At 42.5% G+C, this 16,356-nt stretch overlaps 1 protein-coding gene across 7 annotated transcripts in view; it reads left to right on the top strand.

Moving 5' to 3' along the window:
* The window catches only part of szt2 (SZT2 subunit of KICSTOR complex), a 197,013-nt gene that overhangs the window by 118,422 nt on the left and 62,235 nt on the right, over positions 1-16,356 (top strand). For 6 of the 7 annotated variants that reach the window (XM_084065742.1, XM_084065745.1, XM_084065744.1 and 3 more), the window contains exons 49-54: positions 900-1,064; positions 2,692-2,776; positions 3,351-3,527; positions 10,861-11,052; positions 13,861-14,084; positions 15,838-16,007. In XM_084065742.1, coding sequence (XP_083921868.1) covers positions 900-1,064; positions 2,692-2,776; positions 3,351-3,527; positions 10,861-11,052; positions 13,861-14,084; positions 15,838-16,007 — 1,013 coding nt within the window. The remainder of the gene's footprint in view (positions 1-899; positions 1,065-2,691; positions 2,777-3,350; positions 3,528-10,860; positions 11,053-13,860; positions 14,085-15,837; positions 16,008-16,356) is intronic. The other variant, XM_084065743.1, reaches the window with a different exon arrangement.

The raw sequence follows: 16,356 nt of genomic DNA, 5'->3' as shown, positions 1-16,356 counted from the left end.
AAGACCCACGATTTTCCACGATTCTTCCAAAAAATAGCAGATCTACAAGCTCGTAGCGGGCACTCGGTGCCACGCTACGAGCTTGTATATCTGCTATTTTTTTTTAAATAGCCCAGAGAAATCTTTAAATGACGCACAGATGCGTTAAATCAATAGCACAATTATTCCAAACATTTGCCTTGACTATGAATAATAAAATTCTACAAGCTTCGTGAGCTTGTAGATCGGCTATTTTCACTATTTGAGTACGGCACCACTGTACAACGTATTAGTATAATGAAGTGGTTAATCAGACTAAGAAATTTAGTCGGCTTAATCTATTAGATTAAGTCGACAAAAAAGAAAAAAAGAAGAAGGTTATCTTTTTCCCCCCCAATATATATTTTATTTCAGAAAAGTACGTAGTGAAAGTGGCAAGTATTTAAAATGCAATATAACTTGTACAATTGGGGTGGTTGTATTTTGTCTCCCTGCTCTTTTATTGAGAGATTTAGATCGTGTCAAAGGTCATGTCTCACCTAGACACAAGATCTGACATAATTTTTTTCCTGATGGTCAAGATTCAATGTATCCAAGCAAGCAGGCAGGTTCTATTAGCTCTATGGTAAAACATGCAGCACTTGCGCAGGAGAGGGTAGAAGAGGAAAGTTACAACATCCAGGTCAAGATCAAACATATATATTTTCCCTCTTTAATTTTGTTTCCCCGTATCCCCACCCAATTAGAATGTTTTCTTGTTGATTTATGTACAAGGGGAAAAATGCTTCTCTATTATTCAGTTTTAAGTCAGTTATTAGTTCAAATATTGGTTTAGGCATATTGTCGGTTAATATATTATAATGTTTTTTCATCATAGATGATCACGTACACTAACTTTATCAATTGTGTTGTGCTGACAGTTCATCCAGCCTGCAGGCTCTCCAGCCACTGAGGTGATGCAGTTCAGTCTTCCACAGTACTACCTGACCTGGCTGCCTGCAGTGGCCCACTACCTCAAACAGAACCTGCTCATCTTCCTCCACCTGCCCAAGTACACCGACAGCAACATAGCACACCATTTTAAGGTACAGTACTCTAGCATAATACTGACAATAACATAGCAGCACACCATTTTAAGGTACAGTACTCTAGTTAAACCCCCGAAAAAGGAAAGAAAAAATAATGTGGAAACAATAGAAAGCACTTAATGAATACATCTTTACACTCATCTTTTAAATCACACAAGGACAATCTAACAACAGAGAAAATGTATAAAAAAGCAAAATTCCCCTTTAACACATTGCCTGCCCAGGACGTAGATCTACGTCCTTTCTGATCCAACCGTTGACCACCATTGACGTAGATCTACGTCAATTAAATTTTGTATTTATTTTTTAATTCCACAAGAGGGCCAATCTAACGCAAATTAGGAATGATCCCTCGACTCTGATAGAAGGAATGGACGATGTGACGTCATCCCAAAAAAAAACACTTCCGTCCATTCCTATATTTTAGGATTTGTAGAAAAACACATCTAGCTCTGATTTCTTATTTTTTTGTGAAAACGAGCCATTTTCAACGGGCGATAGCAACAAAATGGCCGATCGCGGTAAAAATGTTTTTCCTCCGGTGGATAGACGAGACCCTCCCCCACCCCCCAGACACTTTTTGTTTACATCAGCGTGGCTTCTGCGGCGCTCCAACGATCGTCAAAACAAGGTCAAAAACGCTGGCACCAGTGGATGAAGTGGATGCATAATACCTGTGAATGTGTTAAGCATGATTTATACTTGGTTGGGTGCCATTGGCTCAATTTGATATTTAGTCAAATATTATTTGATGCATGTTTGAGGATTTTGTGTTGTGTTTTGTGTTGTTGATGGTTGTGAGTGATTCACGCTACTACTGTATCTCTGCTTTTCCTTTTTTTTCAGAATGAATTATTCTGACACTTTTTAAGTTGGTTTGATTGGATGTGCGATGTTAAAATATCTATCCACGTTGGAGACATCTCTCTTCTTGGCCATATTCTTCATCATGTCATAAACTCAAGGGGAGAGGCGTCTGAAATGAGAATATTTAACGGCGTGATATTTAAACATAATTTAAATCTGTCACATTGACACCTGACCATTCTTATGCTGTGGCATGAAGCTTTGGTGCTTTGATGCTGTGCCATTCCTTGACCAGGTGACAGTTTTAAACAGATCTGGGCCATATTAAAACTGCAGCTTAAAACGTTCCTGTCCCCTTACACCAGATTTGAATCTGGGTCTCCTTAGCACTTATCTAATAGCCTGCCTGTCTGCTTACTCTGGGGAGATATTGAATTTTGACCAATTTGTGTCAAACCAGAAACGGGATGGTGTCAAATGTCGTGTCTAACCTAGACACAGGATCTAAATGTCTCAATAGAAAAGCAAGGAAACCAAATACAATCAGCCCAATTGTATAAGTCAAATTGTATTTGGCACGCACACACGCACGCACACACACACACACACACACACACACACACACGGACACACACGCACGCACGCACACACGCACGCACACGCACACACACACACACACACACACACACACACACACACACACACACACACACACACACACACACACACACACACACACACACACACACACACTAGAGCTGTAAGTTGTGGTTGATATTTATGTATTTATTTATTATGTTTTCTTTTGTCATTTCAGCACTACTTCCATTTAAACTGTGGCCTGCCCGATGGTGACATGTACCTCTACAATAAGCCTGGTGGACAAGGCACAGGAGGAAAAGGTAACCACATGTCTGTCTGTCTGTCTGTGTATTTTACGGGATGACATGACACTTTCAGGAAAGGTGGGCGATGATCTCTAGATTCATTCTCTCTCTCTGTTTTATAATGTAATTATTTATATCTGCAAAGTAACTAGTAACTAAAGTTTTCAAATAATTGTAGTGGAGTAAAAGTACAACATTTTGCCTCTGAGATGTAGTGGAGTAGAAGTAAAAGTATAGACAATTGGAAATACTCCAGTAAAGTAAAAGTACTTCAAAATTGTACTTAAGTACAGTACTTGAGTAAATGTACTTAGTTACTTTTCACCACTGCTCACTGTAAGGTGAGTCAGTAGGATACAACAGCAGTGACAACACACAGCTGAGTGGGGAGGAATTAATTGGCATAACGACTACATCGGAGAGAAAAGGGGGGGGGGGGGGGGGGGGGGTAAAGAAAATGAGAAAGAAATAAAAGAAAGAAATGAGCGATTTGAAACTGTGTTATATATTATTATTATATATATGACTGTTTGCAGCACATTTGCAGAGGTTTTATCTTGAAGCGTGTATCCTCTGTGTGGTCCTGCAGGTATCGCATGCATCGCCATGTCGTTTGTGGACTCCCAGGGCTGTCCTCTCCAGCAGCCAGTAGAGGGCGGTGGCGTGCCACAGAGAGCAGCGGACCCCTGTCCTGTCCCGCTGGCACCCCAGCACTTTGACCAGCTGACCACCGTCAACAAGGAGGAAGCCCACCACTCTGACAACGGTAATAATGATGATAATGATGCATGCAATTTTTATAGCGCTTTTCAAAGTACTCAAAGTTGCATTAGAAAACACAAAACATTTAAACAACTGTATTAAGAAAAACTAGTTAAAAGGTTAAAAACCATGGAAATAAATGTAGAAAAGGGGGATTAGGATTAGGTACACCATTGACCCAAGAGTTATTATAGTTAAAACACCCTCCACCAAAAATCATGTTTTGTTGTGTGGTTAATATATCATTGCTGCCGAGCAGAAATCTCCTATCTCTTAACACTCCCATGACTGAGGTTTGACCATCCCCTACGCAGCCTCCCCCTCTGTACTCCAGACGAGCCGACACCTTCTCCCCCACACTGCGGCACACAGTGGGGGGGTTCCATTGTCTTTTAAATAGCTATTAACATTTCAATTCCACTCTTCTCAGTGAGCTCACATTATGTGTTGCAGGCAGGCAGAAACATTATAAACTTTATAAAATAGGCTAACTTGTAATGGTAACTGCATATCCTGTAAAATCTGTATAAAACAGAGTGAAACATGGATAGCCTACATGAACCACTGAAGCCTCTGTCTAATTACGTGACTGTCTCCATTGTCCAAAACACATGGATATCTCTTGCCAAACAATATTATTATTATTCATAATGATAATATTCACATAGTTGCCTATTATGCCTAGGCGTAAAGCGTCTCCTATCATCACTTTCCACGTCGCTGACAAAAGCGCAACACGTGAACACATCGGTATGTTTCCTACATGTGCCCAATCCTGCAAAAAGTACAATATTTGCCTCTGAGATGTAGTGGAGTAGAAAATGATTACCATTTTAATGTAATTATTGCGACCATAGGTCGCACTTACTACAGAAAGCTGCTCCAGGTGTCCGTCCGTCACTCCGTCACTCCGTCACACACGTCACACTTTTGCCCTGCTCACATCTCCGCACCCATTGCCCCGATCCATGCCACATTTTGCACACACACTCCTTACCTGCCAAGCTACACCCTCCAAGGACCCCCGGAGCTCCAGGGACCCCCAGCTGCCTCGGGGACCCCCAAGTGTAAAAAATGAGCACATGTGGACAAATTACCAAATGACCACCCCAACGGGGCTGCTCACGGGGCATTCCCGGGGACCACCCACTCCTGGTGCTCCAGAACGGATGCAAAAGTGGTGGCGCCCCCAGTGGAGGACCCCCTGCCACTGCAGCTCACATAAAATGCCGTAACTCGGGGGCTTGCCCCCCACAAACAATCCCTCCTTTCCCCTATAAACACACTCTCTCTCCCACACCACACACACACACACACCAACAGCTCTTGCCTGAACCAATCGCCGTTACAGCCCTCTTCTGTATACATGTGACCTACGGTCGCTTATCTCCCGATTAGGGAGTCTTACTGGTATATAATAACCAGTAAGACTCCCTAATCGGGAGATAAGCGACCGTAGGTCACATGTATACAGAAGAGGGCTGTAACGGCGATTGGTTCCTAGTTGTGTGGGCAATGGATAGTTTTGTTTGGTGGTCTAAATGTGGGGTTAGCTGTGACATGGTGGCGTTTATGTGGGCAGAAAACGTGTACGAGTTACGGCATTTTATGTGAGCTGCAGTGGCAGGGGGTCCTCCACTGGGGGCGCCACCACTTTTGCATCCGTTCTGGAGCACCAGGAGTGGGTGGTCCCCGGGAATGCCCCGTGAGCAGCCCCGTTGGGGTGGTCATTTGGTAATTTGTCCACATGTGCTCATTTTTTTACACTTGGGGGTCCCTGAGGCAGCTGGGGGTCCCTGGAGCTCCGGGGGTCCTTGGAGGGTGTAGTTTGGCAGGTAAGGAGTGTGTGTGCAAAATGTGGCATGGATCGGGGCAATGGGTGCGGAGATATGAGCAGGGCAAAAGTGTGACGTGTGACGGAGTGACGGAGTGACGGACGGACACCTGGAGCAGCTTTCTGTAGTAAGTGCGACCTACGGTCGCAATAATAATAATAATGATAATGATAATAGGCTCTTAATTTAACTATATATATATATATATATATATATATACACATACACATTTGGAAACTTTTTGAATTGGAGTTTGTGCATAGCTCAATATATAAAATAAAGAAATACATCACATGGATGCAACTGGGACGCATCATCAGTGTTGTAGCCTGGGGTCATAGGGTGTTTCGGGTCTCGCAACATACAACATACACCCTCGCCCAGGTGACCCAGCCAGGGTTGATCAAGCCCCGACTTACGTCCCAGTAGCACCCACGGTCAGTCCTATAGGGAAAGACAGGGCCACTCAGTCCGCTTCTCCGGAAGTACTCTGCCGGGACTCGGGGAGGCTCTGGCACGTGGAGGGACTAGGCACTGTGGGTTGTCTCCTGGCCGGGCTCCTCCTTCGTCTCACCAGGTCCAGGACCTGAGCGCTGCGCCAGATCAGATGCACCGCCCCGATCCAAACATTTCCTTCTGGCGTGATGGTTCCTTGGGCCGATACCACTAGATTGGGCCGTCTAATGGTATTAGCTCCGCTTGCGGTACGCTGGAATGGAATGGCCCTCCTAAAGGCCTCACCGCGGGTTTGTTGGGCTTCTTCCTCACGGAAGACACAGCATGGGGCGCTAACCCATACTGCTCCCGGGATGCCGTCTACATTCCGGCTGTCAACAGTCTCTCCTGTGGTCACCAAACTATTCCTGGTTGTCACGTAGTCTATAAATTCCTATGAGCCACTATAAATAGAATAACTAATAAAGAAATACATCACATGGATGCAACTGGGACGCATCATCAGTGTTGTAGCTCACAATGTGTCTTCATAGAATGATGTGAAAAACAAGCCCAAAGTCGCTTATAATAAGCAGACATGGCAACAGCGAGAGAGAGAACGTAGGCTATACGCTGCTACTAGACTATAAACAGCTGCGTACATTGCTTAGATGAAATACAGCATTTAGAGGTTAGATTTACGGGAAAAACAGTTATTTTATTATTATTTCATTATTAGTAGGCCTAGAGGAGAGAAGTCCCTTGGCCAGGCTGAAAGTGAAATGCAAATCATCCATTAAATATAACAATGACGGTCTGCGGGCCAGTGCGGGGGGTCTCGGGGTGTGAACGGCTCTGTGCCTGGGGGAGAAAGGGTGAGAGCAGTCCAAATAGCCGAAATATAACGCCTGGGATGGTATATGTATACCTAATTTCATGTTTATAAAATGTTTCAGATTTAAAAAAAAACAGAGATGATTTGAATCAAATATTTAGGAAAAATCATGAAAGGGGAACTTTCTCAGAGCTTCATGAGAGAAGATAATCCACTTTAAATTCTCAAAATCGGTCAGATTGATGGGTTAGTCACGCGAGTGTTAAAGGTGTAGTGAAATGAAAAATATGTTTTTCACACTTTTAGAGCATATCCGTGGTCATCATATGGGCATACCTAACAATAGATGCCAAAAAAAATGAAAAAAAAACAATTTTTGTGAATTTTTACATCTAAAGTCCCTAAAAAGCCAATCTTAATTACTTCCTGTAAACGAAAACGTGCTGCGTGATGACATAATACAGCCTTCACGAATATAAATGAATCTTGATTACATGCACCTGTTTGATTCCCATAGCTGCACGTTCTTCAAACACAGCTGATTTTAATTACAGAGATACTCCATTTTGAATCTCATTGAAGATGAGTGTATTACTCATTTTAAACTTCATCTGCACACTAAAATATGTATCTGAAAACATTATAGGTTCGAAATAAGCCAGATAGTAGCAAACGTGCTTCACTGGCCGTCTCTCTCTCACTTGTAAACAAACACTAACCGTGTGCCAGCACGGCTGAAGTGATTGAGATCCAACGTCCCATAGCCTGAAGGGATGGGACCTTCTGATTGGTTTAGAGTCGTTGAGCCAACGTTTCGGGCTGAACCTTCAAAATAAAATGACCGGAAATGTCACTTCAGTGCGTCTTTAAAGATGCAGTCTGGTCATTTTATTTTGAAGATTCAGTCTGAAACGTTGTCTCAACCTGGTCTCAACCAATCAGAAGGTCCCATCCCTTCAGGCTATGGGACGTTGGAATCTCAATCACTTCAGCCGTGTGCAACCAGGGCTAGTGTTTGTTTACAAGTGAGAGAGAGACGACCAGTTAAGCATGTTTGCTAATACGTGCGTTATTTCTAACCTATAATGTTTTCAGATACATATTTTAGTGTGCTGCAGATTAAGTTTAAAATGAGTTATACACCGTCTGGATGTCATCTTGAATGTGATTCAAAACGGAGTAGCTCTGTAATTAAAATCAGCTGTGTTTGAAGAACGTGCAGCTATGGGAATCAAACGGGTGCATGTAATCAAGATTCATTTATAGTCAGGAAAGTTGTGTTATGTAATCACACAGCACGTTTTTGTTTACAGGAAGTAATTAATATTGGCTTTTTAGGGACTTTTGATATAAAAATACACTTTTTTTTTCTTCCCCGGCATCTATTGTTAGGTATGCAAGGGATAATGCATACCTAACGATTAACCACCGAGGCTTTAATCGCCCTGTCGGGCTTTAAATTTCAATAATGACTACCTTCCCATGCATTATCCCGCTTATTACACGGCTACTTTATACATACATAAATACATTTACCCAAAAGTAACAACAAAACGAAGTATTTCCTTGCTTACGGCAATGAAAGTATTCCATAAGTATTGGGCTGGGCGGACAAGTTCGCCTCGCAAAAACAAATGACGAAATGGAAAAAAAACTCGCCCCAAAACACACTCGCCCCCCATTCTATTTACTGCCGATTTGCCTGTAATACCGCCGGATTTGCCCCAGGGCGACTATGTTTTGGGGCGAGCGTTTTGGTATTCCCCCGTTGTTGTGCCACGATAAACAAGGAAGTGCAGTGGATCAAATAGAATGACTTTTCGGTTATTGCATCGTCTATTTCTCACTTCAAATGTTTTCAAAAACATTCTTGAGAGCAACGTTTAGTTGTAAATGACATTGGTTGTTTGTTTACATGGCTGTCAATGTTGGATAAAGCATAAAATCAAGCAGCGCAGGTTGATATGAGCAGGTGTTCTGAGTCTCTGATTACACAGTTTCCTCGTCGGTCTCACCGGTCATTATCATCGGTCATTATCCAGAAATAATGACCGATGACTGACCAATCAGAATCGAGCATTCAACCAAGCCGTGTAATGACCACGGATATGCTCTAAAAGTGTAAAAAACATGTTTTTAGCGGTGCCAACCGCTCTACATTTGACTTTGTCTCCGTGTCCGTCCGTCCGTCCGTATGAGCACGGGATGAGCACGGCAAAGAAGAAACACATACAAACACACGCACGCACGCACGCACGCACGCACGCACGCACGCACGCACGCACGCACGCACGCACGCACGCACGCACGCACACACACACACACACACACACACACACACACACACACACACACACACACACACACACACACACACACACACACACACACACACACACACACACACACACACACACACACACACACACACACACACACACACCCACACACACACACACACACACACAAGCCAATACTGCACACATGCGCACACACGAACACACGCACACACACACACACACACTTGACGTCCGTATGTCCGTTTGTATGTTATGTCCGTTTGAGCACGGCATTTAAACAGCTATAACTCCAGTTCGCAGCATGCTACGGAGTACACATTTTGTACATGGACTAAAACCACCAATAGGGACGAACTGAAATTAATTAAGCCCCGCCCCCTCTGTCTTCCTATTGGCTGGGCTTTAAACAGCCCTACGCCCAGTTTGCAGCATGCCACCAAGTCCAAATTTGGTATGTGGACTTAGACCACCAATAGGGACGAACTGTAATTACTTAAGCCCCGCCCCCTCTGTCTGCCCATTGGCTGGGCTTTAAACTGCCATTATTCCAGTTTGCAGCACGCTACCAAGTACAAATTTGGTAAGTGGACTCAGACCACCAATAGGGACGAACTGAAATTAGTTAAGCCCCGCCCCAAAGGCACCGCTTCCTTCACACAGGGTGTGATTTTTAATTTCACTACACCTTTAACTTTTTGTGTTTTTTTCCGGAAATCAACGTCATACTTGATCATACTACAGCGTCATATAAAAGCATCAATGGTAGCAGATCCACACATTTTGTGCCAATATGTTTTGGAAGCTTAACCATGAAAACCCTGGTCATCAACAAGGAAGTGACTGCTGGTCGGTGTGTTTGATATATATTCTCTTGGATTACCCATTGTTCTGGAGCATCAATCGTATGCATAATTCATAGAATATGGAATACTAAATTTGGGCAAAACCATAGCAAAGACAAAGGTTATGTAAACTTTAAGCTACCGTAGGGTCTTTTTTGCAGGGAGAAAACTACTTGTCATGTACCTTTTATTGATCAGAGACACTTTGGACGTGTGAACTGAAACTTTAACAATAGAATATATGTATTTGATACTTTTGTCAATTTTAGTCACTAAATATATTTTGATAGTAATCATTGCTATATATTAAATTTTCATGTTACGGTTATCAGGAGATAGAACTCATACAGGACACAGTACAAACAAAGTGAAATTGGAAGTGATGACACAGAAATGAGCTGACAAAATCAGAACTGGAACACTATACAATTGAAGCTGATAAACAACTTGTCTCTCCTGATTGGCTGAAATTGGCAACCCACCTGAATATGTTCGATTTATTAAAGAGTTGGAGAGACGGGGAGAGTCTTGTTACTGAACAAACACTCCGTAGCAATGATTATAACTTTGACTTTTTTAACAACATTTTTTCTTTTGGTTTTAACCCCAAAAAGTTTAACTTTTAAGAAATTGGCATGATTTCATGTTTCCAATGTGAGATTCCAATTCTTAAGAATCAACATGTCTGGTTGATTAAGCTATACTCTGTGTGTGTGTGTGTGTGTGTGTGTGTGTGTGTGTGTGTGTGTGTGTGTGTGTGTGTGTGTGTGTGTGTGTGTGTGTGTGTGTGTGTGTGTGTGTGTGTGTGAGAGAGAGAATTAATCTAGAGATCATCGCCCACCTTTCCTGAAAGTGTCATGTCATCCCGTAAAAGACAGACATGTGGTTAATAAATAAATACATAAACATCAGCCACAACTTACAGCTCTATTGTGTGTGTGTGTGTGTGTGTGTGTGTGTGTGTGTGTGTGTGTGTGTGTGTGTGTGTGTGTGTGTGTGTGTGTGTGTGTGTGTGTGTGTGTGTGTGTGTGTGTGTGTGTGTGTGTGTGTGTGTGTGTGTGTGTGTGCGTGCGTGCGTGCGTGCTTACAGAGGCTCAGCTGCATGTGCGCTTTGACATCTGGGAGCAAGGCAACGTCAGCCCCTCCCAGCTCAACGACAAGCTGCGCGCAGCCCTGAGACACGCCCTCTGTGATGTCATCATGGAGCTGCGAGTTCTGACCAATCCCCTGTGTCTTGAGGTGCCATGTGACTCCACCAAAGCTCCCAGAGAGGAGACTAAAGGTAAACATGTTGGATTGAGAATGATTGATTGAATACTGTATTAACACGTGTGTTAACAGAGGTAGTACATTACATTACATTACAGTCATTTAGCAGACGCTTTTATCCAAAGCGACTTACAATAAGTGCATTCAACATAGGTAAGGAAGGAAACTACTAATCTCCAGAAGTCTTAAGTGCATTATTTTCTAAAACAAGCAACTAAGAGTATACCTAGTGCTAAGGTAAAAAGTGCAATATATCAGCTACCTACTTTCTTAAACAGATGAGACATAACTGAAAATCAAATGAGCAAGAGCTAAAAAAAATAAGTGTATTGAATAAACAAGTTCCAATAATACAATAAAACAAGAGCTTGTGCAAATAGTTAACAACAAGTAGGCAAGGCAAAGAGGAAGGGTAGTGTTTCCTGAAGAGGTGGGTTTTCAGCCTGCGGGGAAAGATGGGCAGTGACTCTGCTGTCATGACATCAGTGGGGAGTTCATTCCACCACTGTGGGGCCAGAACAGAAAAAAGCTGTGACTGTGTAGATCGGCCAGAAGGACCACTGAGCGACGAGGCAACCAGGGGCTTGTTTCTATTGTGGTCCATTGCACTCAATTCATCAGTAATTTATATGATACAAATGCTCTTATTATTTTATTGTTTTGTATTGTATAATTGTAATATGGATCTCCCTGGGTCTGAAATAAAGATTGAATTGAATTGAAAATTGAATACAATACAATACATATCGGTAAAGAAAACTCAGTTGCATCAAAAGGTGTACTGTATTTACAGAGAAAGGCCTATAATAACATGCCCAAAATAGGAATACATTAATAATAATAATAATGAATTGCATTTTTATGGCGCTTTTCTAAGTACTCAAACTTACTCAAAGCACTCTTACAATGGTTCATTTATTCATTCAGGGAGGGGACATTGGGAGGTGGAGCGGCGAACATTCGACGCCAGCGTCCCCACTTTTTCCCACATTCACACACCAATGGTGGCAAGCTAGCGCCGACCGAATCATTGGAGGCAGTGTAGGGTTCAGTGTCTTGCCCAAGGACACTTCGACATGTGGACAGGAGGAGGAGCCGGGATTCGAACCGCCGACCCACGGATCATTGGCCGACCTGCTCTACCTCCTGAGCCACAGCCGACATTATTAACACATTCATTGGGTTTGAAATTACGGAGATATCTGTCTATGGCAGGGAATGTGTTAATCAATTTTGATTTATTAAATCATTGGTTAATATTTTTTACAATCAATTTAATTGATTAGTTTGATTAACCGGTGGATGTGCCAGAATGTCATTGTAATGTTATGTAGACAAAGTACTCAAGTAAATACTCAAGTACTCAAAAGCACAAATTACAAAGTACATTGTCTTGTTAACACATTCACTGTCAGGTATTATTTAATTCATTATTTTGCTGCTGCCAGCGTTTTTCTTGATGATCTTTGTGGAGCAGCAGAAGCCACGACGTGCACACAAATGTAATTAAAAAGTGTCCCGGGGGTGGGGGAGGGTCTAGTCTATCCACTGAAACAACCGCGATTGGCCATTTTGTTGTCGCGTTGAAAATGGCTGGTTTTCACCCAAAAAAATTATAATCTGAGCTTGAAGTGTTTTTTCTACAAATTCTAATATAGGAATGGAAGAAAGGGATGTGTGCGAGCCACACACATGTAAATCCCGCCCACTACATTTGATTGGGTAAAGTGCGGCCTGCTTCCTGATCTGAAGGCACGCCCACTTGTAGCCAATGTGCATTAGGTTCTCAACGCGGCTCCCGACAGATTCAAGCGCAGCAATGAATCTGTTCTTGAGAGATTAAGGACCCCCAAAATGATATGTGTTAGGCCGCGAACCCCCATCTCAAATAATTAGTTCCAGGTGTTTCTGCAGGCTTTGTATAACTTGGTGGTTCTAGAAACAAGCACGTCAGTGCATGCAGTGCAGGTGGTTTCAGAGAGTTATTTCAGTGAAACGAGTTACAAGGTCCTATAAATTAATTGTGAAAACATTGCAGAAATTCATTGATATGGCAATTCTGTGACTACTTGAAAAGGTAAGAATATCAAAAAATTGCTGGCAGTGGGTGAGTTTTTTAATGTATACACTCTGGCAGTTAAAGAGTTAAGTACAGTTCTCAAGTAAATGCACTTGCTTACTGCCCACCACTGGTAACGTACAGTAGTACTAGGCATGTAACGATTTATCGTATATCGATTTAAATCGATTCAAAGTGGTGACGATTTAAATCGATGCAATAAAATATGACATTGCGAATTTCATTGATATTAATCAATTAATTCTTATCTAATCTCATTTGGAGCAGTTTATTACTGTACATAAATGTGTTGATTTATACAGAATGCTGAGAATGTAGCATAGATAGAAAATAACTTGTAAATCCCAAGGCTAAGCCTTAGTTTGTTTATTTGAAGGTTTTCTTTATAATTTATTTCATCTGGGATATATGTTTTAAAATTCATTTATTTCATGAGACTTATTAAAGTTATTATTTTACAAATAACAAAAGTATATGTCTTAATGTGACAGTTAATGCATGTACCTCGTGTATAAAAAGGCTTTATTTAATTTCATGTATTAAAAAGAGGATAAGAGAAAATATAGTTTTTTAAAGATACATGATTTTTGTAAAATAAATAATCAAGGTTTTCAGTAATTTGTCTGGAAAATAAATGTGCTAAAAAAAATCGTAAAAAAATCGTGAAGAATCGTATCGTGAACCTCGAATCGTGATTCGAATCGTATCGTGAGTTGAGTGAATCGTTACATGCCTAAGTAGTACCATGTATTCTGTTCCATGTGGGTAAAGTGGTGAGCCCTCCACCAGAGGTGAAGGATTTGAAGGACAGCCCCCGGCAGCGCAGTGGCTCTCAGGTGTTTAAGAGCACCCCCTCACCCATCACCTTACCCCAGGCGGCCCCTGGCAGCACGGCCCCTGTGGGGCCCCCAGAGTCCACCACCCCCACCGGCAAGAGCACCCGACGCAGCTTCTGGGAAATACTGGTGAGTGCTTTGTTCCAGTGGGTTCTCTTGCTTTTTTCCATGTCAAATTGATATGTATTTGGCCACGGACCCCCATCTGAAAAGGCTTTGTGCAAGGGGACACCCAGAAGAGAAGATGCATGTGTAAAAAAGAAATCTGAGTTATTGTATCCGCCAAGCCGAAAGGCATGGCGAGAGAGTATATTTTGAACCCTGTCAGTCCGTGTGTCCGTCCGTCGTCCGTGTGTCCTTCTGTCTGTGAGCAGCTGATATCCGGCATCGTTGGCCCGGTCACTGCAAAACTGTGCACACATACTCCCTGGATGCCAATTCAGAACCTCTGGGCCAAACTTCTCAGTTTGGCCTGTTATAGCGCCACCAGGAGGCCGATTTGTGCGTTGTTTTTTTTTGTTGATACTACTCCTACAGATTTTGTCCAAACATCACACAAATCGGTACATAGTATCTCTATAGTCATGTGATCAACACGGATCTGTCCGATTTCCCATATTCCATCCTGATTGCATAAGATTGGCTTCCAAAGTTTGCAGGAATGGTTCGTTTTGAACAAAATGCCTCAAATCATGAACGCAGCATGCAATTTCAGTGACATTTTGCACGCATATTCCCACTAGGCTGAGAAAGAAATGCCACTCTTTTCACATTGGCATGTTATAGCGCCACCAGCAGGTCTAATTTAGCAAAACAAATGTTTGGACGATTGCTGTGAAAGACCTAAGAAGAAATGCCACCCTTTTCATATTGGCCTAGTATAGCGCCACCAGGAGGCCACAATAACCTACCTGACCTGGCAGAGACCTGTGCTCCGAGGAGCACTTTTTGTAGTTCAAACGGGTTTAAAAAATAGCAGATGTACAAGCTTGCAGCGCGGCACAAAGCCACACGCTGTGAACTTGTAGATTTGCTATTTATGAATAGCCAACCGATAAAGTGCTTAAAATGATTGTGACACTATTTTGTGACACTATGTTGACTACTTGTGCTGGGGAACCCCCCAAGGATAGCCCCCCCCCCCCCCCCCCCCTGCCCCACCAAGCAAGTCAAATTCTATCCTCTGCTCATGTGAGCTGTCCCCCCGTAGCTCAACAGTAAACATAAAATACATGTTCAGGTCGGGATACCAATTTCACCCAATAAAAATAGGTGTCATTTCATAGGACATGGGACATGAACAAATTTTGGCTTGAAAATAGCTGAAAACCAACTGGTGCAGCTGACCACGCTTTAATTTTATAAAATTTAAACCAGGGCTCTTCAACGGTTTTCAGGCCAAGGACCCCCTAGCTGAGAGAGAGAGATGAAGCGGGGACCCCCACTACATATTATATAATATTGTGTTGCAGATTAAACATTGTTATAGGTTTCATAGACTTGTTTGACAGCACTATCATCAGATCTTGGATTCATGTTAATGTGTATTTTCAGACATTTAAGCACTTAAACGGTCAATACTTAGTAAACTTGACCTTTGGCTTCGTACTTGGTCTGCTCTGTTTTTCCCTTTTTCCAAAAATAGCCGATCTACAAGCTCACGTTGTGTTATTTTAGTTTTTTGGTTAATGTAAAACAAATATATGTGTATAAGCTTATCAGACAAATATTTGGCGGCACCAGCCCTCTAGTAACTCTAACGACCCCCTAGAGGTCCCAGACCCTCAGTCGAAGACCCCTGATACTCTTGAGGATCCCCTAGGGGTCCCATACCCCTGTTGAAGACCCCTGATTTAGACGTGGTGTGTTTTTTTTCCCGCAGAGCAAGCCGGACTCCTCGGAGCTGGGGAGTCCAAAGACCACGGATGACATCGTGCAGGAGAGAGCGGAGGAGGGCCGCAGTGCCGTGCGCCGCAGACACAAGACCGAGAACGTCAAACAGCAGTGGAGTCAGGAGCGAGCCATGGCCGTGGAGCTGGAGCAGATTCACAGGTTTGATAGCCTGCAGTGTTGATTTCGTCGACTAAAACTATGACGAAAAATTTTCATCAACTACCTTTTTTCACTGAAGAAAACTAAATAAAAACTAAGCTATGATGACTATAACTAAATGTATTGACAATTTCGTCTACAATAAAAATTTGACTAAAATGTAATTTTATGTTTGGTTGCGCTCGGGTGTTGAGCTCTGAAAATAGCCGATCTACAAGCTCACAACGCGTCGCAGATCGGCTATTTTCAGCATGCAACCAAGTTTAAAATCAGGCATTTTTTTATTATTATTTTTTTTAGGAAAACGTTAAAAACCCAATATATCGTGATCCGAAGACTTGCTGCTCCA

This window comes from Gymnoscopelus microlampas, assembly GCF_963454915.1.
Source record: "Gymnoscopelus microlampas genome assembly, chromosome: 9".
Classification (NCBI taxonomy): Eukaryota; Metazoa; Chordata; class Actinopteri; order Myctophiformes; family Myctophidae; genus Gymnoscopelus; species Gymnoscopelus microlampas.
This window is presented reverse-complemented; position numbering and strand designations above follow the sequence as displayed.